At 37.3% G+C, this 25,417-nt stretch overlaps 4 protein-coding genes and 1 pseudogene across 7 annotated transcripts; 4 read left to right on the forward strand and 1 right to left on the reverse strand.

Moving 5' to 3' along the window:
* Window positions 1–673: 673 nt before the first annotated feature.
* Window positions 674–3,795, forward strand: LOC103408657 (V-type proton ATPase subunit F). 2 transcript variants are annotated; one of them, XM_008347491.3, is made up of 5 exons: window positions 674–1,009; window positions 2,436–2,512; window positions 2,595–2,676; window positions 3,084–3,166; window positions 3,358–3,795. In XM_008347491.3, the coding sequence occupies exons 2-5, from the start codon at window positions 2,450–2,452 to the stop codon at window positions 3,520–3,522; spliced, it is 393 nt and encodes a 130-aa protein (XP_008345713.3). In that variant the 5' UTR covers window positions 674–1,009; window positions 2,436–2,449; the 3' UTR covers window positions 3,523–3,795. The 2 variants fall into 2 exon arrangements, with proteins under 2 accessions (XP_008345713.3, XP_070676160.1); XM_070820059.1 differs by lacking the exon at window positions 674–1,009 and adding an exon at window positions 1,782–1,852.
* Window positions 3,796–5,895: 2,100 nt separating this feature from the next.
* Window positions 5,896–9,673, forward strand: LOC103408715 (light-inducible protein CPRF2-like). 2 transcript variants are annotated; one of them, XM_070820882.1, is made up of 5 exons: window positions 5,896–6,597; window positions 8,213–8,466; window positions 8,710–8,785; window positions 8,871–8,996; window positions 9,122–9,673. In XM_070820882.1, the coding sequence occupies exons 1-5, from the start codon at window positions 6,169–6,171 to the stop codon at window positions 9,512–9,514; spliced, it is 1,278 nt and encodes a 425-aa protein (XP_070676983.1). In that variant the 5' UTR covers window positions 5,896–6,168; the 3' UTR covers window positions 9,515–9,673. The 2 variants fall into 2 exon arrangements, with proteins under 2 accessions (XP_070676983.1, XP_028957389.2); XM_029101556.2 differs by having other exon boundaries at window positions 5,896–6,591.
* A 244-nt stretch (window positions 9,674–9,917) lies between these two features.
* Window positions 9,918–10,639, reverse strand: LOC103408716 (pentatricopeptide repeat-containing protein At3g18970-like; annotated as a pseudogene).
* A 1,398-nt stretch (window positions 10,640–12,037) lies between these two features.
* Window positions 12,038–15,003, forward strand: LOC103408658 (sec-independent protein translocase protein TATA, chloroplastic-like). Its single transcript, XM_008347492.4, has 2 exons — window positions 12,038–12,522; window positions 14,749–15,003. The coding sequence occupies exons 1-2, from the start codon at window positions 12,199–12,201 to the stop codon at window positions 14,869–14,871; spliced, it is 447 nt and encodes a 148-aa protein (XP_008345714.3). The 5' UTR covers window positions 12,038–12,198; the 3' UTR covers window positions 14,872–15,003.
* Window positions 15,004–19,497: 4,494 nt separating this feature from the next.
* On the forward strand, window positions 19,498–24,878 carry LOC103434168 (transcription factor UNE12). 2 transcript variants are annotated; one of them, XM_008372481.4, is made up of 7 exons: window positions 19,498–20,476; window positions 20,876–20,983; window positions 22,561–22,677; window positions 22,992–23,057; window positions 23,210–23,275; window positions 23,903–23,980; window positions 24,237–24,878. In XM_008372481.4, exons 1-7 carry the CDS (start codon window positions 20,144–20,146, stop codon window positions 24,465–24,467), a joined length of 999 nt encoding a protein of 332 aa, XP_008370703.3. In that variant the 5' UTR covers window positions 19,498–20,143; the 3' UTR covers window positions 24,468–24,878. The 2 variants fall into 2 exon arrangements, with proteins under 2 accessions (XP_008370703.3, XP_008370704.3); XM_008372482.4 differs by having other exon boundaries at window positions 19,504–20,476; window positions 20,879–20,983.
* Window positions 24,879–25,417: the final 539 nt, after the last annotated feature.

Here is a 25,417-nt window from a genome sequence, read left to right on the forward strand (position 1 = left end):
TGATTGTAGGATCCTTATAATTCCTAGAAAAATGATCCGACCAGGATCCTTTTCCATGTTTTTATGCTAGTGTTATACACACACACACACACAACAATATATTTTACACTAAGAGGAGAGGGAATTGAGCTAAGTCACACAATAGACAACCTAATTTGGTATCAAATTCGTCATTTACAAGATTTGAACCTAAGACCTCACACTTACAAGCGAAGAGGAATACCACCAGACCGTAGTACTAAGTGATTATGTTTTTTAAGAAATTATTTTTGCTTTCTAACAGTAATTGTAGTGTTTTTTTTTTTAATTTACTTATATTTTTGGTAAAAACTGATTTTTAAAGTAAACAAATTGTTTTGCGTTTCAAAAGCATTTATAATTGTTTTTCAAAATTTACTTGTATTTTATTAAGAATTGATTAAAGTATTTTTACCATAAAGCGTTTTTAAAATAATTAAAAACACTTTTAGTTATTTTAAATGTATTTCACAACGATCTCATATGTAATTACTATCCAAAATGTCTTATTAAGTTCTAAGATTTCGTGTACGTTTTCGAAAAACTTTGTGGTATGTTTTGACCCTGAGATGAAGTAACTTCCCTCACCATAAACTTTCTGAAACCGCCAAAAAAAAAAGTCCTATAAACTTAATTATTAGTTGCAAAAAAAATGCAGGAGAGCTAAAGAAATTTCCATGTGCATTTAAAGTCTTGTATTTAATTTTATAAAAAGAAAAAAAAATTGGTAAAATAATTCTGGGCTTTGTTTTTGCACCCCAAGCGAAAGAGTGGGCCGTTTGGGCTTACATAAGCACGCAACTCAAAGGAAACTATGAGCCCGTTGGGCTTTACATTATTGGCGCGTAACTGATGAACATTTAATGAAAAATAAAAAAATAAAAATAATTAGATATCCGATCTCAACTAGAAATCGCACGAAATAAACCACCGGAAAGAGGATATTTGACACTGCGAAGTTGAATCGGAAGCTCGGATTCAAACCCTAGAGGTATGCTAATTCCCAAATTGATTTGATACGTCTCGATTTACACCCCTATATCTGTCAAAGTTTCGTTTTTTCTGCTGTAATCTGGTGGATTGGAGTTGCTCTGTGTGTGAATTTGGTCTAAATTTTAATTTTAATTTTTTTGCTGTTAAGTTTTTGGTTTGGTTGATCTCTGATTGGATTATTTGTTTCCGTTAGGTTTCAGTGTTTAAATTTATGATTTGAGCATTTGGGTGTTTGATTTTTCTGGTCGAATGTAGAATTTGAGTGTGTGGTTTCAGCTGTGTAAATTTTTTGATCCAGATTTTGTTTGCAGGGTGAGAATTTGGATGATCACTTTTCAGCTAACTTTAAGTAGTAAATTCTGATTTGGAACTACAGCCCACTAACTGCATTGTCTTTATTTTTCGCTTTTCAATCACTGATAATATGATATCACTTGTGTGAATTATATTTCTCATTGACATTGGCATCAATGATTCAGTTGTGTTGATTGCTTTCATCTTTAGTCGGGCAGTCTCTAGCTCTCTCTGCCCCTCTCGTCGTGCTTTCTCCGTCCTCTCACATCGCTTGCTCTCTGTTCTGCCCTCCACCTTGTATTTTCCTTGCAATTTTCTTTCGATTGATTGAATCTAATTATTGCTTATCTCTCAAATTTTTCAATTTGATTATATAATTTTTCAATTGCTAAAGAACCCATCTGACCTCCTTTGGGTCATATCCTTCAGAACCCCTTCTACTTTTGCCGGGTTGCTGATTTTGTAGCTGAAGAAAGAGAAGGATTGGGGAAAAAAGTTGAGAATTTGTAAGCTGGGTTTTGCTGGGTTTCTTGTTGCTGCCTTTGTGGTGGGGTTTGCTTCAGGGGTGCAGGCCCGCACTGAGAGAATTTCACATAGGAGACAGAAAGACTATGTTTTTTTTTTCGATTTGCATGATTTTATTGCTCTTGGGTTTTTGCCATTTTTCGATTTTGAATTTCATTATGCTACCTTTATGCTTCAGCTGCGACATGGGTTTCGATCAATTGAAAATTTCAGTTTTGATTGATGGGGTGTTCGTAGTTTGGTATAACTTTTGGATCTGCTATCTAAATTTGTGTTCAATTGGATATGTGCTACCTTTTGCATTGGTATATTTTGTGAACTTGGATATGTTCGATTGGATATGTGATATCTGCCATCTAAATCTTCAATTTTTCTCTTAAAAATAATAATAGTTTGAATTCCTCTTATCTGGTATAGTACCAAATACAGTATAAATAATACGGTTATTAATCTGATATTGCAGCAAACACCCGACTAATTTAGTCGGTACTCTCCGATGACTATTTATCATATTCGACTGAAATAGTCAGTACAGTCCTAGTTGTCAAACAAGGCCTTAGACTTTTCAATGTGGTTGATGCCATTTTTCTTCTTTCTTGTTGTAGTCGATACTATTAAAATGGCCGGCAGAGCTCGTATCCCCAATAAGAGTTCAGCGCTCATTGCCATGATTGCTGATGAGGTATGGTTACTCAATTTTTGGACTGAATCTGTTCTGGCATTCTTGATTTGTCTTCCTGATGAGACGATTGGTTATCATGTAGGACACTGTAACTGGATTTTTGCTGGCTGGAGTGGGTAACGTTGACTTGCGAAGAAAGACAAATTATCTCATTGTTGATTCAAGTATGTTACGACTTTATTTATGCACAAGTGTTGGAACTGCAACTATACTGGTCACCTGTTTCTATATATTTGTATGCAGATAGGTTAGCAGATGGACCAAAATGCCAATCTGGTATATGATTAGCAGTCTATTAGTCAGATATTTTTGCCGTCTAATGCTGTGGGTAAATGAAAGGGGGAATTGGGCAAGGGGAAGGAAACGACTAACATAGAGGAAATGAAAATCTATGTGACCCCGAAGTGTCGGAGTGTCGGACACCCCGACATGCTGTAGGTCATCGGTAGTGAACCTTCCCATCTTGTTATCAAGAAAAAACAAAAAAAATAGGCCGCCATCATTCATTAGTGAAGCAAGGTATCATATTACAGTTTGGTAAGCTAATGGTATGTGTTTCTGGTTTTCTCAGAAACAACAGTGAAACAAATTGAAGATGCATTCAAGGAGTTTACGACAAAGGACGACATTGCAATTGTCTTGATCAGCCAATATGTAAGTTCTTTCTCATACTTCAAAGTTCTTCAACTGTTATGAATACGACTTTTCTGGTACCGAGGCAATATCCTTAGTGCTCAAGCAGTTGCCAAAACTTTTTATGTAATGCCAATGTATGCATTTTTTCTAATTCCGAAGTTGGTTCAAGATTATTTCAAAAGGAAATGACCCTTTTCTTCTCTTACCAGGTTGCAAACATGATAAGGTTTCTAGTCGATAGCTACAATAAGCCGGTTCCAGCTATTTTGGAAATCCCTTCCAAGGATCATCCTTATGACCCTGCACACGACTCGGTTCTTTCACGAGTGAAGTACCTCTTCAACACCGAATCTGTGGCATCAGGAAGGCGGTGATCATCAAGTTTTTCGATATGTTTTACCCGAGAGGTTGCGGAAAATAAGTGTTGCTTTCGATACCATGTATGTTTCTGCCATTTTGTTCACACCAAGTTCTGTGCTCCTCACTGACTGTTGGTTGGTATGTCTTTGTATTTAGATTCCTTTGGTGCCTAAAACCTTATCTATAAAATACCAATTCAAGTTTAAATCTGTCATTTTATTTTCCTTGTAATAATCACCATGTAAAAGGACAAGTCCATTATTTATATAAGTTCTCGTTTTCGGGGATTTTCACATGGTAGTCGTCAATAACATCACATTTTAGAGAAAAACGCTTCAAACTCAATACTTTAGAGAAAAATCCTACATACTTGTTGATACGGTAGATGGGGATTAGAAAGCAAATTATACTTCTCCCAACTTACATTTGACGATGATTCAAGTAATTACACCTTTCCTTATCGTGTAGAAGGTTCAAACGCACAGCATTATGTGATTGGTTAAGATGTACTATTTTAGCATGTGTACCTCAGCTTCAGGTAGGTTTTGCGGGATCTCAAGCACTCTTGGTAAGATTTAGCTAACATGGGAAGATTAGAATGAAAGCAACTCACATAAAACAAATTTGTCGCCACATAACGTTCGGATAAAAAAAATATTAAATATGTGTTAATGCTCTCCATGTAAATCGTAATGAAATAGCTTATGTTTAAAACAAACAAACTGATCATTGAATGGATAAGCTTGAAAGCAGATCAAACTAATTTAATCCAAATCCAAATCATTAAAGAAATATTCAACTAGCCGCCACCACCCATTTTCACATTATTTTCTTTGGAAAGAGACCCTCTCTCTGGATATCTTCCTTCAAAGCTTAGGAATCAAGTGATCTGGACCTTTAAAATTTGATTCAACAACTAAAATGAGGGTGAAGTGATCCAGCCTTTAAAAGTTTTTTTTATCGTTGGACCAAATTTTAAAAATCCAAATTACTTGATCTCTGAAATTGAGAGAGAGACCTGATGAGAATCTCTTTCCATTTTCTTTCACCTTGGCCTCATAAAATACCAATATACAAAAGAGGCATTGATTAATAATTAATTATTTAACATTTTTCTGGCCACCAAGCTCAAAAGCACAATTCTTTTATTAATTAATTAATTATTTTATATATATTTGGGGACCCATAAATTAGTGGTGGTGGTAAGCACAAAGACAGAAACATGGAACTTTCTATTTTTATTTCCTTTGAGTGCCTTAAAAGAGAGAGAATTAATTGGACCCCACAAATATAGTGGGCCCATCGAAATGTGTGGGGGCAGTTCTGTGTCTATCCACAAATGGAGAGCAGCCGCAACGCATCATTATCCATCCAATTGAAACTCAAAACGTGGCTTCGTTTGTAGTCTTTTATCGTGTATTGTGCGGTTAGAAATTTTTTGAAATTTTTTTATTAAAATTAAACACAAAATTTTTTGAAATTTTTTTATTAAAATTAAACACAAATATGACCTGACGAAAACTGGTCGCACGATGTACGATGAACGGCTAAGATTTAGAGATCCCTAGAATCCCCACAATGTGAATTCGAAGAGAACATCTTCCTTTGTTTTGGATGTGGAAGGAAGAAGAAGTCGTCTCTTTCTTTCAGCATGTATGAGAAATCAACCCCCAAATAAACTCTTAATCGAGAATTTTTTTAACGTGTTGAGAACACAGTCCAATTTATTAATTGTGTTGTGGTACTTGGTTTAACGAATTACGTTTTTTGTGCACAAAAAGATCTCTCCTCTTAAACGTTATATATTTTAACTCAATCACGTATTGTTATGTAAGAAAAACAAAATGTATTTAATGGGATTTAAGAAAAGGGTTTGTTTCCGGTTGGACTTGGAACGTCACAAGAAGTCTTCTCTTCTTATCAACACATGTGAAAAATGAGCCACTTGATGGGGAGAATTGAAAGTTCCCTTGTAAGAAAAGAAAAGAAATCGAGGCAAAATATGTTGCGTGATATGAAAGAAGGGTAATTGAGAGCATTTTTTTCAACACAAAAATCAACTTGATTGAAATTAATATTAGTTTTTCTGTTTAGACAATGATCTAAACGCATAAATGAAGAAATTAAAGTAGAATAAGACGACTCATTTCATTGATCAACTGACCTAACATACGCGTGAATAGAAATAAATGTAATTCAAACACATTTGATTCTCTACAATCCGCAACCAAAAGGAAAACTTCCCTATCCACCGTTCTTCTAATTTTTTTTTTCTTATTTTATCGACCCCACAAAATATTACCATCCATATTTTAAGACAGACATTCATTCTGAATCTAACTATCCAGAGCCTAAGGATCAGGCAATTTAGACCACTCAAATTGAATATGACGAATCTCATTAACTCATTTTGTTAGCTCATCTTATACAAACTTCAACGTCTCTTTCACACAAACTAAGAACTCGAAGGAGATTGCCTTCAACTCATCATAATACTAATATTAAATTAGGCCAAATACCAAACAATAAATAATGTTCAACTAAATTACAAAAGAGTGTTGTCCAATTTTTAAGGATAAAATCCTTGACCAAAATTAGAAAGCACTCAAAGCAGACGATAGGAGAGAGAAAACTAGAGAGAGAAACAGAGAGGAAAGAGAATGATGGATAAGGTGTTTTCAGTGGAGGAAATGGCCGACCAGCTGTGGTCTTCCACAGCGCCGCCTGCCAATGACGGAGCCGCCGAGGGTGAACTGAACCGGAGTGCATCCGAGTGGGCCTTCCAGCGCTTTCTCCAAGAAGCCTCTCCCCACTCGCCGTCACCCTCCCCGCCGACGCCGCCACCTCCGCGTCCTTCTTCTTCGTCTTCTTCTTCAGCTCATCATCACGACCAAGACGACGTCAAAGAGATCAAGATGGTCAATTCCCAGCACCCCCACCCCAATCCAACTCAAACTCACAGCAACAACAACACGGCGGCGTTTAACCTGCGGCCGCCTAATGTCGCCGTCGATTCCGAGGAGTACCAGGCGTTCCTGAAGACCAAGCTCGATCTCGCCTGCGCCGCCGTGGCTCTGTCGAGGGTAAAGGTTCGTCCTTTTCTCTCTTTCTGAGCATTTTCTTCTCATGGTTTCTTTTTCTGGGGTTGCTCTGTTTTTCCGAGAAAATATGATCAAAGTCAAACCAATGGGTTGGGAATGAGCTTAGCTTCTGTTTGGTTGCTGAGAAAGTTGAAGGGAAAAAAATTGAACTTGAAATCTATTAATTATTTATTTATTTGTTATTTACGTAATTATTAATTCTTCTTTTTTCTTATAGCATTTTCTCGGTATCCAAACAGAGTCTATCGTTTGGGATTTGCTTTTGTTGGGAACGCTGAAGTTGTGCTCATAAGTCATGAGCGTTTTTGTTATATAACTTTTTTCTTATAGCTTTTTCTCGGTATCCAAACAGAGTCTATTAAGGTGCTTCTCCAAAAAAGCATTTCTACGATCTAAAAGCGCTTTTAAGTTTTTAGTTAAACATGATTTGAAAAACTTTTACGCGCCTTTAAGTTTTTAGTTAAACATGATTTGAAAACACTTTTACCCTTGAAGTTAAAAAGTTTTTAACTGGTTGGTTGGTTAACTTGGTTTTGTTTGATATGCTTGAATATCATTTGAACGAGCTAAAATGGAAGGGAAAGAAAGAAAACTTACGAATTCGGATCTTCCTTGTAAAGATTTTGAGAATCCGTGAATCATACTTATTCATCATCAGAAATTATTTTAAATATTTATATTTAAAATTAAATATAAATAATACCTGATAAAAATTAATTATACAATTTACAAATTTTTAAAATCCTCCACCAAAGGATTCAAAGATGATGATGTTGGAAAACTTACCACTTTGACTTGAATGTTGGACCTTTCGTTGTGGATTTGTGGGACCTCCTCAATGGTAGTAGCAAAAGTAACTTGCTTCCATCAAATCTAACCGTTTTAACGAAACATTTCTGATACTGTTTATTTTTAACAAAAAATTATATTTTTACCTATTTCTGATACTATTCATTATACCTTTATTTGTTATTTTTCATTAAAACTAAAGTTTTTTTTAATTTTTCGTTGGTTTTCCTTAAAATATATGTTGGAACTAATGTAGCTACTCAAGAAAAATTACTTAGCTACTGCAAATAACAACAAAGTTTTATCCTACTAAGTCGGCTCTATGAATTCTAAAACATCATTGCGCAGTCTTCCGTTAACTCCGTGTGCTCCATATTTTTCTTAAAATCTCTTTCTCAGTCTTTCTTTACTTCTTTTGCCTTGAATTTCTATCTCATAAACGCATTTTCTAACCGGAACATGATTTTAAAGTCCGAGTGAAATTGAACAAATTAAGGAATGTGTTTTCCCAAATAAACTTTCTGTAGTAGGGTTCTGAAGGTCGAGTAATCTTTTCCAACGCTTGAAGCGAGAATCGACACGAACAGATCAATGTCTACTTGCCCTACTAGATTAGAAAACCGTAATCTTGTTCATCTGATTAAATGGGATCATAAGCAATGACAGAGCAGACTGTCCTGAATGAGAGAGAGTAAAATGTCGATTCTCCCGTTGAGATCTAATTCGATCTTCATGAACTCGTCGAGAATTTTTCTTACGAAGTTTTGTTATGTATGGACAAGTGCTAGCTGATATGTTCTCGTCGTGTCAATAGGGTTCGTTGGTGAACGCTCAAGAATCTGTTGCGTTAGCTGACAGCGGATCACACGCTTCCAGTACTTCACAACTCGGATCTCAAGCCCCTTCGAAAGATTTACCTTCGTTACCTGCAACGCAATATAGATCTGCGATCCCAGTAAGGCAAGCAACTAGCGGATCCTCGAGAGAAATGACAGATGATGAGGAAGCAGAAGGTGAAACTGCAATGAACGAGAATATGGACCCTGCTGATGTGAAACGCGTGAGAAGGTAACACCGATATCTGATGTTCTTGTTGTAGGCTAGGTTTCGGCCCTGCATTACATGTTCTGAGTGCAAATGATTGTGACACATTACATGTTAGGTCTGCAAGATAATCATTTTTGCACCACACTTCGCTTGTGACCTAAATAAGCACAGCCTAATCTGCATCTCTTAATTATTGATTCAAATGTTTGGCTTTAAATACGTTTGGTTTCATTGCCTTCCGCGAATTCATCCCGCCTTTTCCAGAATGCTGTCTAATAGAGAGTCAGCTAGACGCTCGAGAAGAAGAAAGCAGGCACATTTGACTGAGCTTGAGGAACAGGTCCGTTCTTTTTTTGCTTTCTCGGCTTCCTGTTTTATCTGTCTTTTCGTCTCCTGTAGATTTCCTAATGCAATTTTCTTTACAGGCATCTCAATTAAGAGTCGAGAACTCCTCTCTCATGAAGCGCCTGACTGATGCGGACAAGAAGTACAACGAAGCAGCTGTTGACAATAGAGTACTAAAAGCTGATATCGAAACATTGAGAGCAAAGGTAAGCCTGTCATCAAAACTGCTCGAAAAGTCAAATGCCTTGGTAACTGGTTCCTGAAAGCCTCATAGAATATGAACCGAAAAACTCATATAAGCTTTGTTATTTCATTTGTGACTAAATTCCAGGTAAAGATGGCTGAGGAGACGGTGAAAAGGCTAACTGGGTCGAACCCCATATTCCATGCCATGTCGGAGGTTTCATCAATCGGCATGGCACCATTTGATGGAAGCCCTTCAGAGGCATCAACAGATGCTGCTGTTCCGGTGCAAGATGACCCAATTCAATACTTTTTTCAACCTGCTTCTGAAAACCCTACACCAACTCATGACCCGAGAGTCGAGAATGATTCTGCAGACGTTCCTTCTGTTGAGAATGTGCAGAAGAATTCTGCAGCAACACCATCAGCAGATGTGTCGGGGAACAAGATGGGACAAACACCTTCCCTACAGCGAGTTGCTAGCTTAGAGCATCTGCAAAAGCGGATAAGGGGTGGAAACCCGTCCAATGGGGAGCAATAGTTACAAACAGAGTGATCTAAGAACGATGAAAGATTGATTAAAGGTTGCTTTGAACAACCATTGTATTGCATCGATACTTTCGGATTAGTTATGTAAAAAAATGCTATTCTTAATCTGTACTGCACTGAATTATACAGTTTGATACTTTTAGCACTTTCATTTTTCTTGTCATGCACGGAACAGATTATACTCATTTTCCTTACATGTCGTATTCGCCTACTCTTTAGCAAGTGCTCAACAAATCGAAATCCAGATCAATTGAAACATGCTACTAATTTAGATTCCACGAAAATTATGGCCTTCTTCGACGTATCATCAAATGTTACAAATCGAACAAATTCAATCGGAAAATAAAGAAAGAATCAATTTTACATTCATATCTACAACTAATTCAGAACATACTGCTAACGGCTTGAAGTTTGAACTGAACTACAACCGGCTTTATTTTCGATTCCCTTAGCCTTCATTTCCTGTCTTTACCATCTCCACATCCTCCCACCTTTCAGCAGATGCATAAATGTTCGACAACGCAACATAGTCCTCGCTCTTTAGAGTCGATTCTGCAGAACTCTGTGCTGACTGTATGCCGAGCAGCTTCTTCCCCACCTTGTCTTCCACTGCAACATCCCCATGGAGGTTGCAAGCACTTAGCAAACTCCTCCACAAGACGGCATCAGGTTCAACTGGCATCCGTACTATAAACTCGTAGGCTTCTTTCAAGTGCCCTCCGCGGCTAAGCATGTCAACAATGCAGCCATAGTGTTGCATCCGAGGCGAGACACCAAACTTGCTCTCCATCAAATGGAACAAATAGAGGCCTTATTCAAGGAGGCCCGAATGACAACAAGCTGAAAGCAAGCCGGTTAAAGTCACTGCATTGGGTTTTATTCCAGAACCCTCCATTACCTCCAAAAGCTCCAATGCTTCATTGCCCTTACCGTGAATGGCTAGCCCGGTTGCCATTGCTGTCCAAGTCAAGACATTCTTCTCTATCATTCGCTTGAAAACCGACAAAGCGCTATTGATCAAACACTTTCCTTGCCGAAACAACATCGTTATTACTACCATAAAAATATATCAACGTTGTTTGCACCGAAATGTTTGATACGACGTCATGTTTCTCAGTCAGACCATGTATCTGTCTGCCTACTAACAACGTTAGAACTGAAGGCAATCTAGCACAAGCTCCAAGAACAAATATGTAAGTCGAATCGTCAAAAACTAAGGTGGATTTAGAAACCCAATTGGCAAAAACAAGAACTGAATCTATGGGGTGAGAGCATCTGATCAAAGTGTTTAGGAGGAACAAGTTTGGTTGGAATACCAAATGGGCATGAAGGTTTGTGCTTTTTGATAAGGTGGAGTACTGCTGGATGAGTTTGCATGGAGGGAGGGAGATTTGAGGCCACTGGTGATCAATTGGGCCTGGATTTTTTTTTGGGTTGGTGGGTGGATTTTAGGGTTAGGTTTAGGAGAGAGCTCTGGCTCTTGGGAGATGGTGCATGAGGGTTCTTGGAAGTGAACTTCAAAGGGACAAACAGGCTAAAGAAAAAGCTAATACAAGTGACAGTTTTTTTTGGATGGTCTTCAAGACAAAATAAGTTAAATAACTAGAGTAGATATGCACACGTGACGTAGGGTAGGTCAGTTGATCAAAATAGCGTATATGTGTTTTTGCGGACAAGTTTAAATTTTATTCACAGCAATTGGTGTCAAAATCAATTTTACTATGCTGAAACTAGAAATTGTGAAAAAGCAATTTATAAATTGAATTAAGAGGATTGATATTATTTATGGACATACAGATGGAAAACTAAATGTTGAAATAATGAATGAGGCTGCCTCAAACGAAGACAAAAGGTGAACGTCGGTCCTATATCAATAGAGTGAGCTACTAAGAACCATTGGGTATAAAAGCGTAATAAAATGTTTTGAACAAACGATAATATTTACATTAAAGAAATGAGGGATTGAACGACACGAGTATAAAAACGTGATAAAATGTTAAAACCCACTTAGCAGCTTCATAATTTGAAATACTTACTCATTTTATTATCATTTTAAAAAAAAAATTTATTCGACTTGGAATTACTTATTATCATAGATTCAATTTCTCGACATGTTAAATAGAATGAATTAAAATAATGCTCATGAGAAGAAGAATGATCTTTTGCATCTAAAGAGTAAGATTCATCTTTAGAGTAATGCTAAGGAAACTAAATTTGTTGATTAAATTTGCAAACTAAATGATGTGCCACCAATAAGAAATGAGTACGTTTATCAAAGTTTAAGTAATACTTCAATCATCAACTTCCATATCATTTAATTTACAAAATTTAATCTACAAATTTAGTCTTTCTAGTATTACTCTTATCTTTATTAGTCGAGCCTATCGAATATTGGTTAATTTTTAAAATAATTTTCACCATTTAATTTTAATATTTACCGTTCGGTTTTCAGACCATCAACCATCCATGTGCAAATCTCTGGTCAATATTAATATTCGAAGGTCCCACCTTTCCCCTTTTTTTTTTTTTTTTTCTTTTGGCTGGAGCCGCCTTCCCCCTTCGATTTCGTGTTATCCGATCTTCCACACCCCGAAACACACAAAATTCAACAAAATCTCCAAAACCTTCAAGAACCCAGGAACCAAAAATCAGGTTAATAAGTTACCATAAAAATTCATGGAGATTTCATCTTTTACTCTGTCCACTCCAAGATCCCCACTTTTTCTCCCTTCCCAATCATCCCAATCCACCTTCTTGACCAGCAATGGCACCACCTCTTTGTCCTTCAGCAAAAGCACTGTAAATGGCAGTGCTTTGGTTCTGAGCAGAAGCAGAACAAGGACTAAGAGAGCCGAGAAGGGTATGACGTGTACCGCTCTGTTTGGTCTTGGGATGCCGGAGCTTGTGGTTATAGCTGGTGTGGCGGCTCTGGTTTTTGGACCCAAGAAGTTGCCTGAAGTGGGGAAGAGTATTGGGAAGACTGTCAAGAGCTTCCAGCAGGTTGGTTTCTTTTTTTCCAGATCTGTTTGGTTGTCGAGAAAATTTATGAACTTTGTTGCCCATTTAATGATTGTTGTTGTTGTTGTTTGTGTGTGTGGAAATTGGAAGAAAATTGAGATTTATAGTTTGCTGAGCTAAATAGGGTTTTTTTCTTGAGAAAGTTTATGCAATTTCTGGAATTTTTGTTGCAGTAGCTTTAGTTTCGACGAAAAGGAGGGAAAAAAGAAAGACAATTTAGGGTACTCATGTTTGCGGATATTGTGTTGAAATGGGAGGATAAATGTAAAATTAGAAAGAACGAAATGCCATGCCATGCTTGTACTACCGTGCTGAACTCCAATCGAAGAACATGCTTGTTAGTGGCGATAATCAATGGTAGAAAACACTATGTGTAAGAAGGGGAAGAAAAGTTAAGGTCCTGTTAAAATGGAGTAAATCAAGTGGGATAGCTGTATTGGTGCTTAGTTAAGTAAATGCAACTCTTGGAATGGTGATTAGAATTCTAGTATTCCATTTACTTCCCTTTTCGGCGTTGTGTTGTTATGAATGGGGCAACTCGTGAAATGTTTTAGATTGTTGACTATTGTGGAGTTGTAGACATGTAGTTTAGTTGTTTCTGCCTTGTGTATGACTTTTGGTTAAAGTAATTGTACAGTTGTTGGTGCCTCCACATTGTGGAAAGAAACTACGGTAATCTCTAAGTTATAGTAGATTTCACAGTGATTTTTAATGTGAACGTATTTGTTTTCATCTAAGGTAGTTTTCCTTTCGGTATTAATGGCAACGATTTCAAAGTTATAACATGGTTCAAAATGATGGTGATTGGAAGGAAAATAAATACAATGGAACCCCTTACTGTTCTTTTTGAATAACAAACGATAACAAAACAATAACAAAGCCTTATCCAACTATGTGGGGTAGGCTATATGAATCCTAGAAAACGCCATCGCTTGGTTTTGTGCCAAGTCTTCCGTTAGCTCTAGGTGCTTCATGTTTTTCTTAAAGTCTCTTTCCAAGTCTTCCTAGATCTTCCTCTACCCCTTTTGCTCTAAGGCTCTAGCTCATAATCGTATTTTCTAACCGGAGCATCTATAGGTCTTTGGTTCATATGTCCAAACCACCTTAACCGATTCTCTCTCATCTTATCTTCAGTTGCGCCCACTCCTACTTTACCTCATATATCCTCATTCTTAATATTGTCCTTTCTCTTGTGCGACATCCAACGAAGCATTCTCATCTCCCCTACACTTTGCACGTGTTGAATAATAAACAATATGCGTGTAAAATGCAATTCCTATGCATTCTCCCCATTTTTGCTCTCTGTTGAGTGAACAATGTGAATTGCAAAAATTTGAGTGATGAAAATGAGGGGCTCTAAATGTAAATAATTATTACATCTCTAGGGGATTTATAGGTCTTGGGGAAGGGGAGAAGGGAAAATGTGTCATATGGAAGTTAACATATATGGACGATCAAATTTAGTTTTTGGTTTAGTCATATGGAACCTTTAATGTTTGTTATGTTTATGTATTTTATTTTGGAGTGTATGATGTGGGGATCGGGAGAACGGGAGAAGGATCAAATGATTATGAGCAGATGGATGCATATAGATATCAAATTCAAAGAGTTGATACTCGGTCAGAAGTGTGTAATTCATTGGTGATCAGTGATCACCAAGCATAAAGTTTTCTTGTTAGATTTTTATTTACATGTTACTTAAAAAAGGTGGGAATAGAAGTATATTCTCCTACAACTTGTGTTAAAAGAAGAAGGATGGCAATTGACGGTTTTGGCTCATTTGGTTGTTAATCAGTACAATATCTAAAAATAATGATCTAATTATTACAGATCCAAATAAATTCCGCATGTCAATTTCCGAGGAATACTGAGCGGTAGGCACCTTACGAAAAAGTTTCGTTCATATTATAGTCTATTAAGCACTCATAAATGGGGAGTAAGAGAAGAAACAGGGATGCATAATTTATTCATCTGACCCTTAAAATTGGTTAGGATGTGATTTCTTTGTGTATGTGGTAGCACGCGATCGAAGACTAATTTAAATGTTGCTGCTTTCTTCAGTGAGCTTTATTAAGCGAATAGTGTAATCACTAGAAACTTTGAACCGAGTGATTTTATAACTTCTAATTATCTCGTTTTCTCCGGCTTCCTTTCTGTGTTTCTCATAATTCATAAAGAGTGTATTTGAATCCTCTGTAAATCTTGCAGGCAGCAAAGGAGTTCGAGACAGAGCTTAAAAAAGAACCTGAGGGCCTCACAGAGACACCTACAGCGGCCAGTGAAGAAGAAAAACAAGATGCCAAGGTCGCAAGTTCACAGGAAAACGCATGAGATTGTAGTGATATCTCAGTCGATACATTCTCCATTTTTTGTTATGCTGTAAGTTTCGAACAAAAATAACGCAGATCAATATTCTCGTTCTTTATTAATCTACTCGTTGTGTTCTCAGAACATGTTAAGTTAGATCACCTGTATATCTTTTCTTTTCATTTCATTGCAAGGGCCTTGTAGCTCAGTTGATTAAGCGAAGCGCATTTAAGTTAGATCGCCTTAGTTGCTTGTATCAGAAAACTCCTTTCTTTAGTCAAGGGATAGCTTTGCACTTTGCCCTCTCTCTTCAACTCACTGCCTTCTCAAAAATTGGACCAAATTATGTTCCCCTTCTAATGCGTTGCTGTTGCCTGCCATGCTCATAAGGAGGAGAAAATTGTATGTCCGGCTTCTCGTATATGGCAGCACTCGCAAGTGGTGGGCTTGGGGATAGGACCCATATGCAGAGGGGAACGGCCCGTCACTTTTGAGAATTTTCCGCCATATACAAGGAGCAAGGTATAAGATTTTTCACATTAGGAGGGGGGAGAATAGACCCCAAGAAAGAAGAACCTTTTGCTTTGGAATGAAAAGGAGGAGCTTCTCAATTAGGGTTTTGCTTTCCTTAAAGTAGGGTTCAAGGTGTCTTATGGCGTACGCAACCCTAAACCATTTTCGCAGATAATGGAATAGTGGTCCAAATAGTCGCCCTTAGGCCATGACATCCATCCCAACTCAATAAAGATTTAGTAATTATATACTCACTTTTGAGTAAACAAGATTATTTCTAGTTAAATGATATAATTATACCATTATAAAGGCTCTTTCTTATCGGGATGTTAGGGCCTTGCGTGTAAACCGAGTATTTAATTTTGGAGCAAAAGAATGACAAACAATGAGATATAGAGGAGTACAAAGTCTTTATCTAAAGAGATTTCCATTTTTTTGTAAGAATGAGGACTAATTGTGAGGCTCACGTCACATCGAATTTTAACTATCTGAAACATTTATGTTTTAGTCTCCATTCATAGGTCATCTTTACAAAAAAAAAAAATCAATTCAATCTGAAATCATTTACCCATTTGATTATCATGGTGAAATTTCAATGTTTCTTAGAACATAGTATTCGTCAATTTCTTTGAATTTAATTAGATGCCTCAAACATTCTCTATTTGGCTCATATTTTGCAAAGATGATCTATAAAGTGCAACTTGAAAAATAGAGAATTTAGATTGTCAAAGTTTGATGTGAAATAGGCCCCACTACTAGTCGCCATTAAAAAAATGGAAATCCCTTAAAATAAGAGAGAGGATCCTTGTCAGATCCTCTTTGTGAGGATCTCAGGAATCCTTCAACCACATATATTCATCATGCATCGTGCGGTCAATTTTGATCAGGTACTGTTTATATTCAATTTTAAATAAAAAAAATTTACAATGATTTATGACCGCACGATGTACGATGAACGGATGTGATTTAAGAATTCTCGATATCCTCACAAAGAGGATCCGGCGAGGATCCTCTCTCTTAAAATAAAGGCTCCTTATAAGGGTATATAATGAATACATAATTGATACAATGTCATCTACGTATCTAAATTTGGCTACAATAAAGCGGGATACCAACTACAAAGTTGGTCCTATCATACAAAACTTGATATTTTAACAGGGGGTATGCTATCCACACACCCCAAATTATTTCTCATACACCCCTTGTTAATTTTTGTCTGTTGATCTTCTTCAATTCATCCAATCCAACGATCGAAAATTAGAAGGGTGTGTGAGAAGTAAAATGGGATCCCTTTAACAGACGCGTGATCTCTGTTCCTTGTTTGTTCTCCCACATTTTTCAGCTTTATATAATTTTATATGATATACTTTTTTTTCTCTGATTGCTTCAAAGGCTTTAATCATATATCAAAAGTAAATCTAAAAAGAGGTAATGATGCACTAATGATAGGTATAGCTTGTCTTTTTGGGATACCACACTATTTTGGCTTACATATAGGCGATTAGGCCCCTTATCAAGGCTAAAAGCCTCACAGAAAGATTTTTCTATGTCACCACGCTTATATCATTACGTGAGTATTTTTACTTATTGCTTGAGAAAATTTTAACATATAATTTGTTGCATCTCCACTTACTAGTATATTTTTTATCCGCCTGACTAATGAAAATATATTCTAATTGGGGGTATACTTATGGTTACACCACAAAATCTTCACATTACTCGAGTCTCGTTCATCTTCTATATGTAAACAGGCCATCAATGAGCTCAACACTTACATAGTGATGTACCTTGGTGATACGCAATAATTTTTTCCGTGAAAACCCTCTATCTTGGTTTGATTAGGCTCTTTAAAACTTAAGTTTGCTTATGATGTATCTTTGGTAACACCACAAAAGTTTCTCCTTAGAGCCTCATGTTAACAAGAATATTATACCCTATCACCAACGGTCTTTCCTCACGACTCTCAATCTTCATTGGGGAGTGCTAGCAATCTTTGCACTAACCTTTGCATTTGAACATTTTCACTTCTTCACATGACACATGTCATTTTGGTACGCTAAAGATCTTCAAATGACACGTTCATTTTCTTACGCTAAAGATCTTGTTTTCTAAGTAAAATGACATATGTCATGTGTAGAATTGAAATTGTTCAAATGTAAAGATTAGCGCAAATATTACTAGCATTTCTCTTCTTCATTTAGGTCTTGCCATCTTAATCTTGCAACCAAATCAAGTGGCAGAATGAGACACTGACGTGAGAAAATATCTCTGATTGCACTCAAGATTTCTCTCTCCTCTATCTTATTTAGTGTATTTTAAAGTTTAGGATTACATATGATAGGTGTATTGTGGTGTATCTTATAGGTGTATCATAAAAAAGTAACCCCACTACATAAAGAGCACCGACCCTTAAAAGGGAAAAGAATTAAAAACTAGAAAGATAACAACCTTTGTGAATTCAAATTGTTTGAGATGCAAATGGACAACGTTTGTCACTAGTCAGCTAGGCCCGAGACCCCTACCAGCCCTAGTCAATTTTTTGTTTGGGCTGCTAACATCAAACCCAAGTTTATCACACATTTTTCCTATTAAAAAAATTAAACAAATAAACTACCAATCGAGAAAGTTCAGAACGATCATTTTTGAGGTGTCAATAACAATTTTTTTTTTTATAGAAATGTTGAAAACGGTCGCATTCTCCACATAAAAGGATGAATTTAGAAAGAAAGAAAGAAAAAAAGATTATCCTAAACCAACACGAGGTGGCTCAATGGTTGGGACGAATTCCAAGCCTGTATTTCACATGACACATTATGAGTTCAATTTTTGGAACTTGTGAATCACACGATGGTGCCCAGAGGAGGCTGAAATGTTTTTGTTAGTCCTTCCAATCCACGAAAATGTGGATTGTCATGACAAAGTCACCAGCTGGTCCTTAAAAAAAAAGATTATCAAGTTATAGACTAATATCATTATTTAAGAAAGCAGAACAAAGAGGACCGAAAGTAAGGAAAGGGATCCCCGGATCCCTTCCACCAAATCCACCAAATCAGGGGATCCGGGGCCTTGAAATTTGATCCAACGGCTAATGTTATTATAACCTTTAAAGGGGGCCCATGTTTTTACCGTTTGATCAATTTTCAAGGGTCCGGATCCCCTGATTTGGTGGATTTGGTGGAAGGGATCAACTCCGAATCCCTTTCCCAAAAGTAAGATGTATGAACCAATAATAGAAACTTAATTACGTGAAGTAAACATAATACATGATTTTCAGGTTGTAAAATTTGATGGTAACACTCTCTGGTTTTAAAAAGTTGGAACTGATTTTTCTATGGATTGGACGGCTATGATCATCCATGAGAGTATCTTTAATTATGCACCCTAATTATGTATTTCCCATTTTGGTTAGGGTATGCGAGAAATATGTCTAAATCATGTAACGAGAAACTCTAACCTAATTTACAAGCTTAAATTGGGAGAAGCATCACGAATCGTAACTACATCGTTACATAATTCACCGCATTTTCAAGAAGAACTCGTAGAGCACTAAGCAGATTTTGAGTAAATTCAGTCTCTAGTGATCCAACTGCACATAATAGCAAATATGAACCCTAATCAGATATTCTTCAAACTAGAAGTAGAAATAAAGTCGGAAAAAAAAGAGAAATTTTGAATAGGAGGTTTTTTGAGAAGAATTAAAATAATTCATATCAAGTCATCGTAAAAATAGGGATGTCGATAATGAAAAAAGTTGAGGTTTCATCGTAAGTTAATTGATAATATATGATACATGCAATGTCTCTTCTCTCATTAGTGTAGAATTCATTATCAACACGTCTCCTCACGTATGACTTATTTTCAAGTCTAACACGTGGACAACACAACTCAAATGACGTGAAGCATGTGTGACCATTGGACTATACATGTGAGACAATTTTGCTCTGCGATCATAAAAGAAGTTGAAATTCTACCATAAGACTAATTTGCAATATAAAAAGTAACCTAACTACTTATAAACATATATAAAATCTATTTTCTCATGAATATAAGATTAATTTTCAACCGATAACACCACCTAGTTCAAATGTCTGCTTATATATCTTTCAATTGTCAAAAAAGAAAGAGAAAAAATTGCATTGTTTCTTTGTTGTTTCTTGAAGAAAAACATCTTGTCCAGTCAACGCGTAGGACTAGGAACTGTAGTCTCACGAAGACCGCAAAGTTTGCTTCTCTCTCCTCCTCTTCTTCTTTCTCTCTCTCTCTCTCTCTAGAAGTCGGAAACCATAAATCACACGCACACACAAACCCAAAATTCCCAGACCCAAGTCAGAGTGTTCAGAGCCAAAAAGCAAAGAAAATCAGAAAACCAAAAAGAGAAGGATTTTCAGAAGAGCTCCTTTCCTTCTCTCTCTCTCTCTCTCTCTCTCTCTCTCTCTCTCTCTCTATAAAGACCAACCAGAAAACTCTACCAAAACCCATCACTCTGGAATTCTGGAAAAACCAGCTCGAAATCCCCGAATACCATTTCCCGGGTATCGGGTCTGACACCCACTTCACCAACACAAAACCCGACTTCTCAAATTCCCTCCCACTTCTCGATACACAGTCACTCTGTTTCTCTCTCTCTCTCTCTCTCTCTCTAAAAAGAGCATCAAGAACCCAGCTTTAATTCTTTACTCACCAAACCTTTCATTTTTCTTACTGTAAATTGCAAAACCCATCTGAGCAGTTGCAGAAAAAAGTTAGTAACTGGTGGAGTTTTGTCAGTACAAGTAAAAGAAATATGGCGGGAAATCCCCAAGAAGGACTTGGAGACGATTTCTTTGAGCAGATCTTAGCTGTGCCGCCGTCGTATAGTGCCGGTGGTGGTGGTGAGTCAGCTGGTGGTGGGTACGGAGGAGATGTGGGGTCCATGCCCATGGTGCTGCAGCTGGGTTCTGCTGGGTCTTCGGGTGGTGGTACTGGGTACAGAGGAGGAGGAGTTGGGATGGGGCTGGGTATTCCGTTGGGTTTGAACTTGGAGCAGGGTGGTTTTCTTCGGCAAGACAACAGGTTCAGAGATGAAGCCAACAATAATAACAACACAAACAGTTCCAATGTTTCTGCTTCAATTAATGTAAATCTCTCTCACTCCACTTTAATCTTAATTTTGTTTTAAGATTGTGATGTCAAAATTGTCGGAAGTTAGGTCAGTTGGTTAGAGCAGTAGCACTGAGTTTGAATCCCCTAGAGTAGTCTTACAATATTGTATCAGGCTAGTTGGTCAGAACAGTTGCACCTGAGTTCGAATTTCCTTCTAAGTAATTTCTTTTCTTTGCAATGGATGTGAGAGTTGAGAACTAGTGAAGTGTAGATGCTAGCTGGGTTAGGGTATTCTTGTAAAATGAAGAGTTTGTAAGGTTAATTCGGTAAATGAATCTTGTTATTTGTTGTCAGGAGAGTGACATATTGATCGAGCTGAACTGGTTTAACTTACGTTTGCAAATCTTGATGGTTTAGTATTTGTTTGGTGTAGCAGGGAAGAGATTCTGTGCATATGTCAAGTTTGTTTCCAGCATTTGGACATTTGCAAAATCACTCGTCACTCCGTCCAACGCCACCACCTCCACAACCTCCTCACCAGGTACGTCCAACACTAACATTTCATAGTGACCAAGTTGCCCTCGCTATTTCAAAGATGCTCTCTTTATTGAGAGACTTCTCTACATTCGGTGCGCCACCGTGACAATTCCAAACCAATAACGCGATGTTAGGTCATTGCGTTATTCGTTCAGAATGCAACAGTGACCTACCGGGAGTAGGTAAAGTCCTTTTGTTATGTTCCCCAAGGCCAAATAGTAAGATTGTCATAACTAGTTGAACTTGAAATGTGTTATTCATCGTCATGTGACATTCCAATTCAATAATTCAATGTTATCTGGCGAGAAACTTCACATGGTATTTTAGTATTAGATCATTGTACCACGGTAGCTGTGAACCCGTTTATGTAAATATTGCTCCTTTAGAGGATGAGGGGTACCGTTGATAATATTGTTGTAATCAAGGGCTTTGTTTCAGGCACATTAGTAGTAGGTAATGATGTGTACTGCACGTGCTTGAGGGAGAGTGGAGAGAATTGTTTAGTAGGACGTGTCCGACAGACAGAAGGCTCCATGGGGTTGTTCGAACGTGTAGATGAGTTCTGCCATTCGAGGGAAGAAATTTTTTAATGTGATGGGAACACGAAGCAGTACATTAGCTGTTATAATACAAATGGTTGGAAACTGAAGAAAAAAAATCTCCAACCATTTGTATTATGACACTTGGTATACTGACCTATGTTACCAACTTACCGTTACATTGAAAAATCTCTCATCCGAATGACATTTTGGTCCTTTCGAGTTTCTCCAATTGCAATCTTTGTGGCTTTCTCGGTGGCCACGCGCCTCTTGGTGTGTGGGAACATGCGCTCCTGTTCTTCACACGGGGTTGGCTCCCGCTAGTTTGACTTTGTCAAAATGTTGACTTCTGGTGACTAGGGTTGATTCGGACTTGTACATATTTTGCTGCATAATTTGGGGAGTTTGTTTAATTTTTTCAATTAGTTTGACATGTCCTAGGTTATTTTCGTTTTTGGATGTTTCAGTGATGACTTTTAGATTTGTCTAAAAAGTTAGTCAATTTGGCATGAATTGTTCATGCCTAAAGAAGTTCAAATAGTATATTGAAAATTATTCAAGATGTGAATTTTAAACAGTACATCGAAGACCTGTTCAACTATGAAAAGTTGAATGATTATTTTCTTTTTTGACATTAAGAACATATCTTGACTTGTTCAACTAAAAATTCAGTCATCCTCACCCACAAGCTGTTGCCAAGGATTTACGCAATGAGATGCCAAAACTTAGTTTCGTCGTGTAATTTAATGGACAATGTTTTCGTGTTTATCTCTCTTACTTGTAAAGCATATGATAGGGACGTTGAATAAGGATGTGAAATGACTTGTAAGATGGTGTTCTAAGTTGGTGTTCCACTATGGACTGTCGGGATTAATCTGATGGACTTCCATCAAATTAATCCCAAGAGTCCATAGTTTCAATTGTCCAGCTGAATTTTGACATATCTGTACGCACATCAGATGATTAAGTATGCATTAGTTCAAACGTAACACATGTTGATAATTTATGGATTGACTTAATTTTATTAATCTTTGTGCCGCAGTTTCATAGCCAACCACCACCAGGGCTGTCTAATGCTGTCCATCACCCTCCTTCCATCCGCCCAAGGGTTCGAGCAAGGCGAGGCCAAGCAACAGATCCCCACAGTATTGCTGAACGGGTAAGCTAAAATTCTTCTTTGTTGGAATGTTAGCATTAAGTTCATTCTCATTGAAGACGTCCAAGTCGCTTCTGCTTAACATGTAACATATAATTCAAGAAGTCAATCCAGCATGTATCTAGCCTATGCAATTTTGTTGAGACTGAAAAAGTCGTCTGCTATTCATTAGCGTCGAGGACTACACTAGTTTTATAATAACAAAGATCCCTTTTCCGAAAACACTTAAAAATTCATCCTGGCATCCAATCCGATGCCCTGCTTATACAGTTCTATAGGTAATAATATACATATACGTATTTATCTTCTTGGTATAGTTACGCCGGGAAAGAATTGCAGAGAGAATGAAGGCTTTGCAGGAATTGGTACCCAGTTGTAACAAGGTTAGTGCCTTAAAGCGAGTTTTAGTACCTTTTGCTGGATGAATTGCATTTCTTCTTGTTTCATCGTGTCGAATTTTATTGATGTTTGAAATTGCCTAGCTTTTGATACATACATTTTAAAAGTATTGACACGTTATGACATCGTTGTGCAGACAGATAGGGCAGCTATGCTTGACGAAATTGTGGATTACGTGAAATTTCTAAGGCTCCAAGTTAAGGTATATGAGTCAAAATTCAAATAGATTCGTCATCTCAAAAAGACTAATTTTCGTATGTTTCAATTTCCTCCCCTTGGTTTTATCGGTTAGTATGTCCTAGGAGATGGGGTAATTTGGTACCTTCTTTTATTGCGTTTCTGTCGGAGGTTTCATTGCTTTTATATGTTCTGAAGTTGCTCTTCCATCAATGGCTTCTTCTTTCAGAAGTTGGTTGGTCTGTGGAGTATGTCAGTACTCCAAATTATTTCCACAACTCCCTAATTTTCACAAAAAAAAAAAAATATATATATATATATACTTCCTCATCTTTTAACAAAAAAACCGTTTTCTGCACGAAATTGTTAAAAGAGTTCTTCAAATTCATCGTTGCTTCGGAAACCTGTACGAAATGCTAAAGTCTTCAAAATGTTTTCACCATAAGGTAGGTCCCGGTGACTTGCTTTGTATGAACTAGTTATTTTTTTTTTTCAAACGTGGAATGACTTTGTCTGCTTGGAACCTCTAGATTTCAACCAAGTCCTAATCAAACAGAAAAGGACACTGAGTGTACGACTTTCTTCTAATTTCAAGGTTAATCAACTTATTTTCTCGATACTTATTGATGTGATTTTGTTTTTATGGAAACAGGTTTTGAGCATGAGTCGACTCGGGGGAGCAGGCGCAGTGGCTCAGCTTGTTGCTGACGTACCCTTATCAGCAGTCGAGGTTATCTCTGCACTTTTTTTTTAAATCGATCCAACTTATTATGGAGGCAGCATATTAGAATTCGCTATTAGATGCATACAGTTTACCGCGTCAAATGTACATACGTTATGATTACAAAAGTTTCTCTAATACATAACTAGGCTCGATGAACAGTTTAAAACGCATTGATTAATTAGAGTAGTCTATGTACTAATCTACCCTTTCTGTCTCCCTTATGTTGACTATTTTTTTCGGTTTTTGCTTTAATCCTACCAAGGGGGAGGGCATGGAAGGAGGAACCAATCAACAAGCATGTGAGAAGTGGTCGAACGATGGCACAGAACAAGAAGTAGCTAAGCTGATGGAAGAAGATGTAGGAGCTGCCATGCAGTTCCTCCAGTCCAAGGCCCTCTGCATCATGCCCATATCCCTCGCCCCAGCAATTTTCCGGACACATCAACCAGACGCACCAACAATTGTGAAGCCGGAATCAAACTCCTCCTCATAAGCCTCTCCAACAAAGTATCAACTATCACATGCCCCCATCCACACCTCCCAGCACACTTGTGGGCCCCACGTCCCGCCTTAGTACCCTTGTCACTCATGACAACGGGTAAATTTATAGGTCGAAGTTCACTAAACTTTTTGAGTTTTGTCAAACAAGGGGCCGATTGTCATGCCATTGGAAACCCTAGGGGAGAATTTTCAAAAGCAAAATTGATGTGTTCCCTCCTCCTCTTGTAACATCAATGGTGGGATTAGTTGAGTGAGTGTGACCTAAATACTTGGTGGTGGGAGCTTTTCAGTTTTCTTATATGGATAATGGGAGATGGGGCCAATCAAAAGGGATAGATGGGTTTGCATGATTGTATTTTCTGAAATTTTTATTTATTTTTAATGCAAGTTGAAAGTTGGATGATGGTTGGTTGTCTTGTAATGATACGTTGGAAGCTTCTGGCATTGCACTATTGCAGAAAAACATGGGTTTGAGTTTGTTGTTTCTCTAAAAGTGAGGTGAATACTTTTTTTTTCAAATTTGATGAATAATTATTGAAGGGAAAGTTATTGGGGGAGAGGGATAGAAAATGACATCTTCTATAGAAAAGTAATAATACGAAAGTTCTACTAAGTGTGCCGATGTATGACATGGACCAGAACAATAATGTTTGAATGTATAACCAATAATTCAATAAAAAAATTTAAAGTCGAAAACTTTCGTGTACATTGTGCGTACTAACAAAATTTCAAAAAGACGAATCATACTTGACCGGACATGGATTTTTTAGGTATTAAATTGAGTTTCTTTTTTATACAAAGCGGTGAGAGACACGAATGCAAAACTTTATGTGCAAAGAGTTTTAAGTGGATGAAATTTCGCATATATGTATCAGGTTGGAAGTGTGCCACCGTCTTACAGCCAAGTTTGAATCATTGTCCCAGTATGATAAAGTAGTTTAG

The sequence above is a fragment of the Malus domestica genome, chromosome 04, assembly GCF_042453785.1.
Source record: "Malus domestica chromosome 04, GDT2T_hap1".
Lineage (NCBI taxonomy): Eukaryota > Viridiplantae > Streptophyta > Magnoliopsida > Rosales > Rosaceae > Malus > Malus domestica.

Bases quoted from the DNA above. Each gene is read 5' to 3' on its own strand.
- LOC103434168 (XM_008372481.4), top strand. From the start codon at position 20,144: ATGGCGGGAAATCCCCAAGAAGGACTTGGAGACGATTTCTTTGAGCAG. The intron at 22,678-22,991 runs GTAAGCTAAAAT...TTCTTGGTATAG, and splicing joins CCCACAGTATTGCTGAACGG to TTACGCCGGGAAAGAATTGC. The intron at 23,981-24,236 runs GTTATCTCTGCA...AATCCTACCAAG, and splicing joins TACCCTTATCAGCAGTCGAG to GGGGAGGGCATGGAAGGAGG.
- LOC103408715 (XM_070820882.1), top strand. From the start codon at position 6,169: ATGATGGATAAGGTGTTTTCAGTGGAGGAAATGGCCGACCAGCTGTGG. The intron at 6,598-8,212 runs GTTCGTCCTTTT...TCGTGTCAATAG, and splicing joins TGGCTCTGTCGAGGGTAAAG to GGTTCGTTGGTGAACGCTCA. The intron at 8,997-9,121 runs GTAAGCCTGTCA...ACTAAATTCCAG, and splicing joins TCGAAACATTGAGAGCAAAG to GTAAAGATGGCTGAGGAGAC.
- LOC103408658 (XM_008347492.4), top strand. From the start codon at position 12,199: ATGGAGATTTCATCTTTTACTCTGTCCACTCCAAGATCCCCACTTTTT. The intron at 12,523-14,748 runs GTTGGTTTCTTT...TAAATCTTGCAG, and splicing joins CTGTCAAGAGCTTCCAGCAG to GCAGCAAAGGAGTTCGAGAC.
- LOC103408657 (XM_008347491.3), top strand. From the start codon at position 2,450: ATGGCCGGCAGAGCTCGTATCCCCAATAAGAGTTCAGCGCTCATTGCC. The intron at 2,513-2,594 runs GTATGGTTACTC...GTTATCATGTAG, and splicing joins TTGCCATGATTGCTGATGAG to GACACTGTAACTGGATTTTT. The intron at 2,677-3,083 runs GTATGTTACGAC...TGGTTTTCTCAG, and splicing joins TTATCTCATTGTTGATTCAA to AAACAACAGTGAAACAAATT.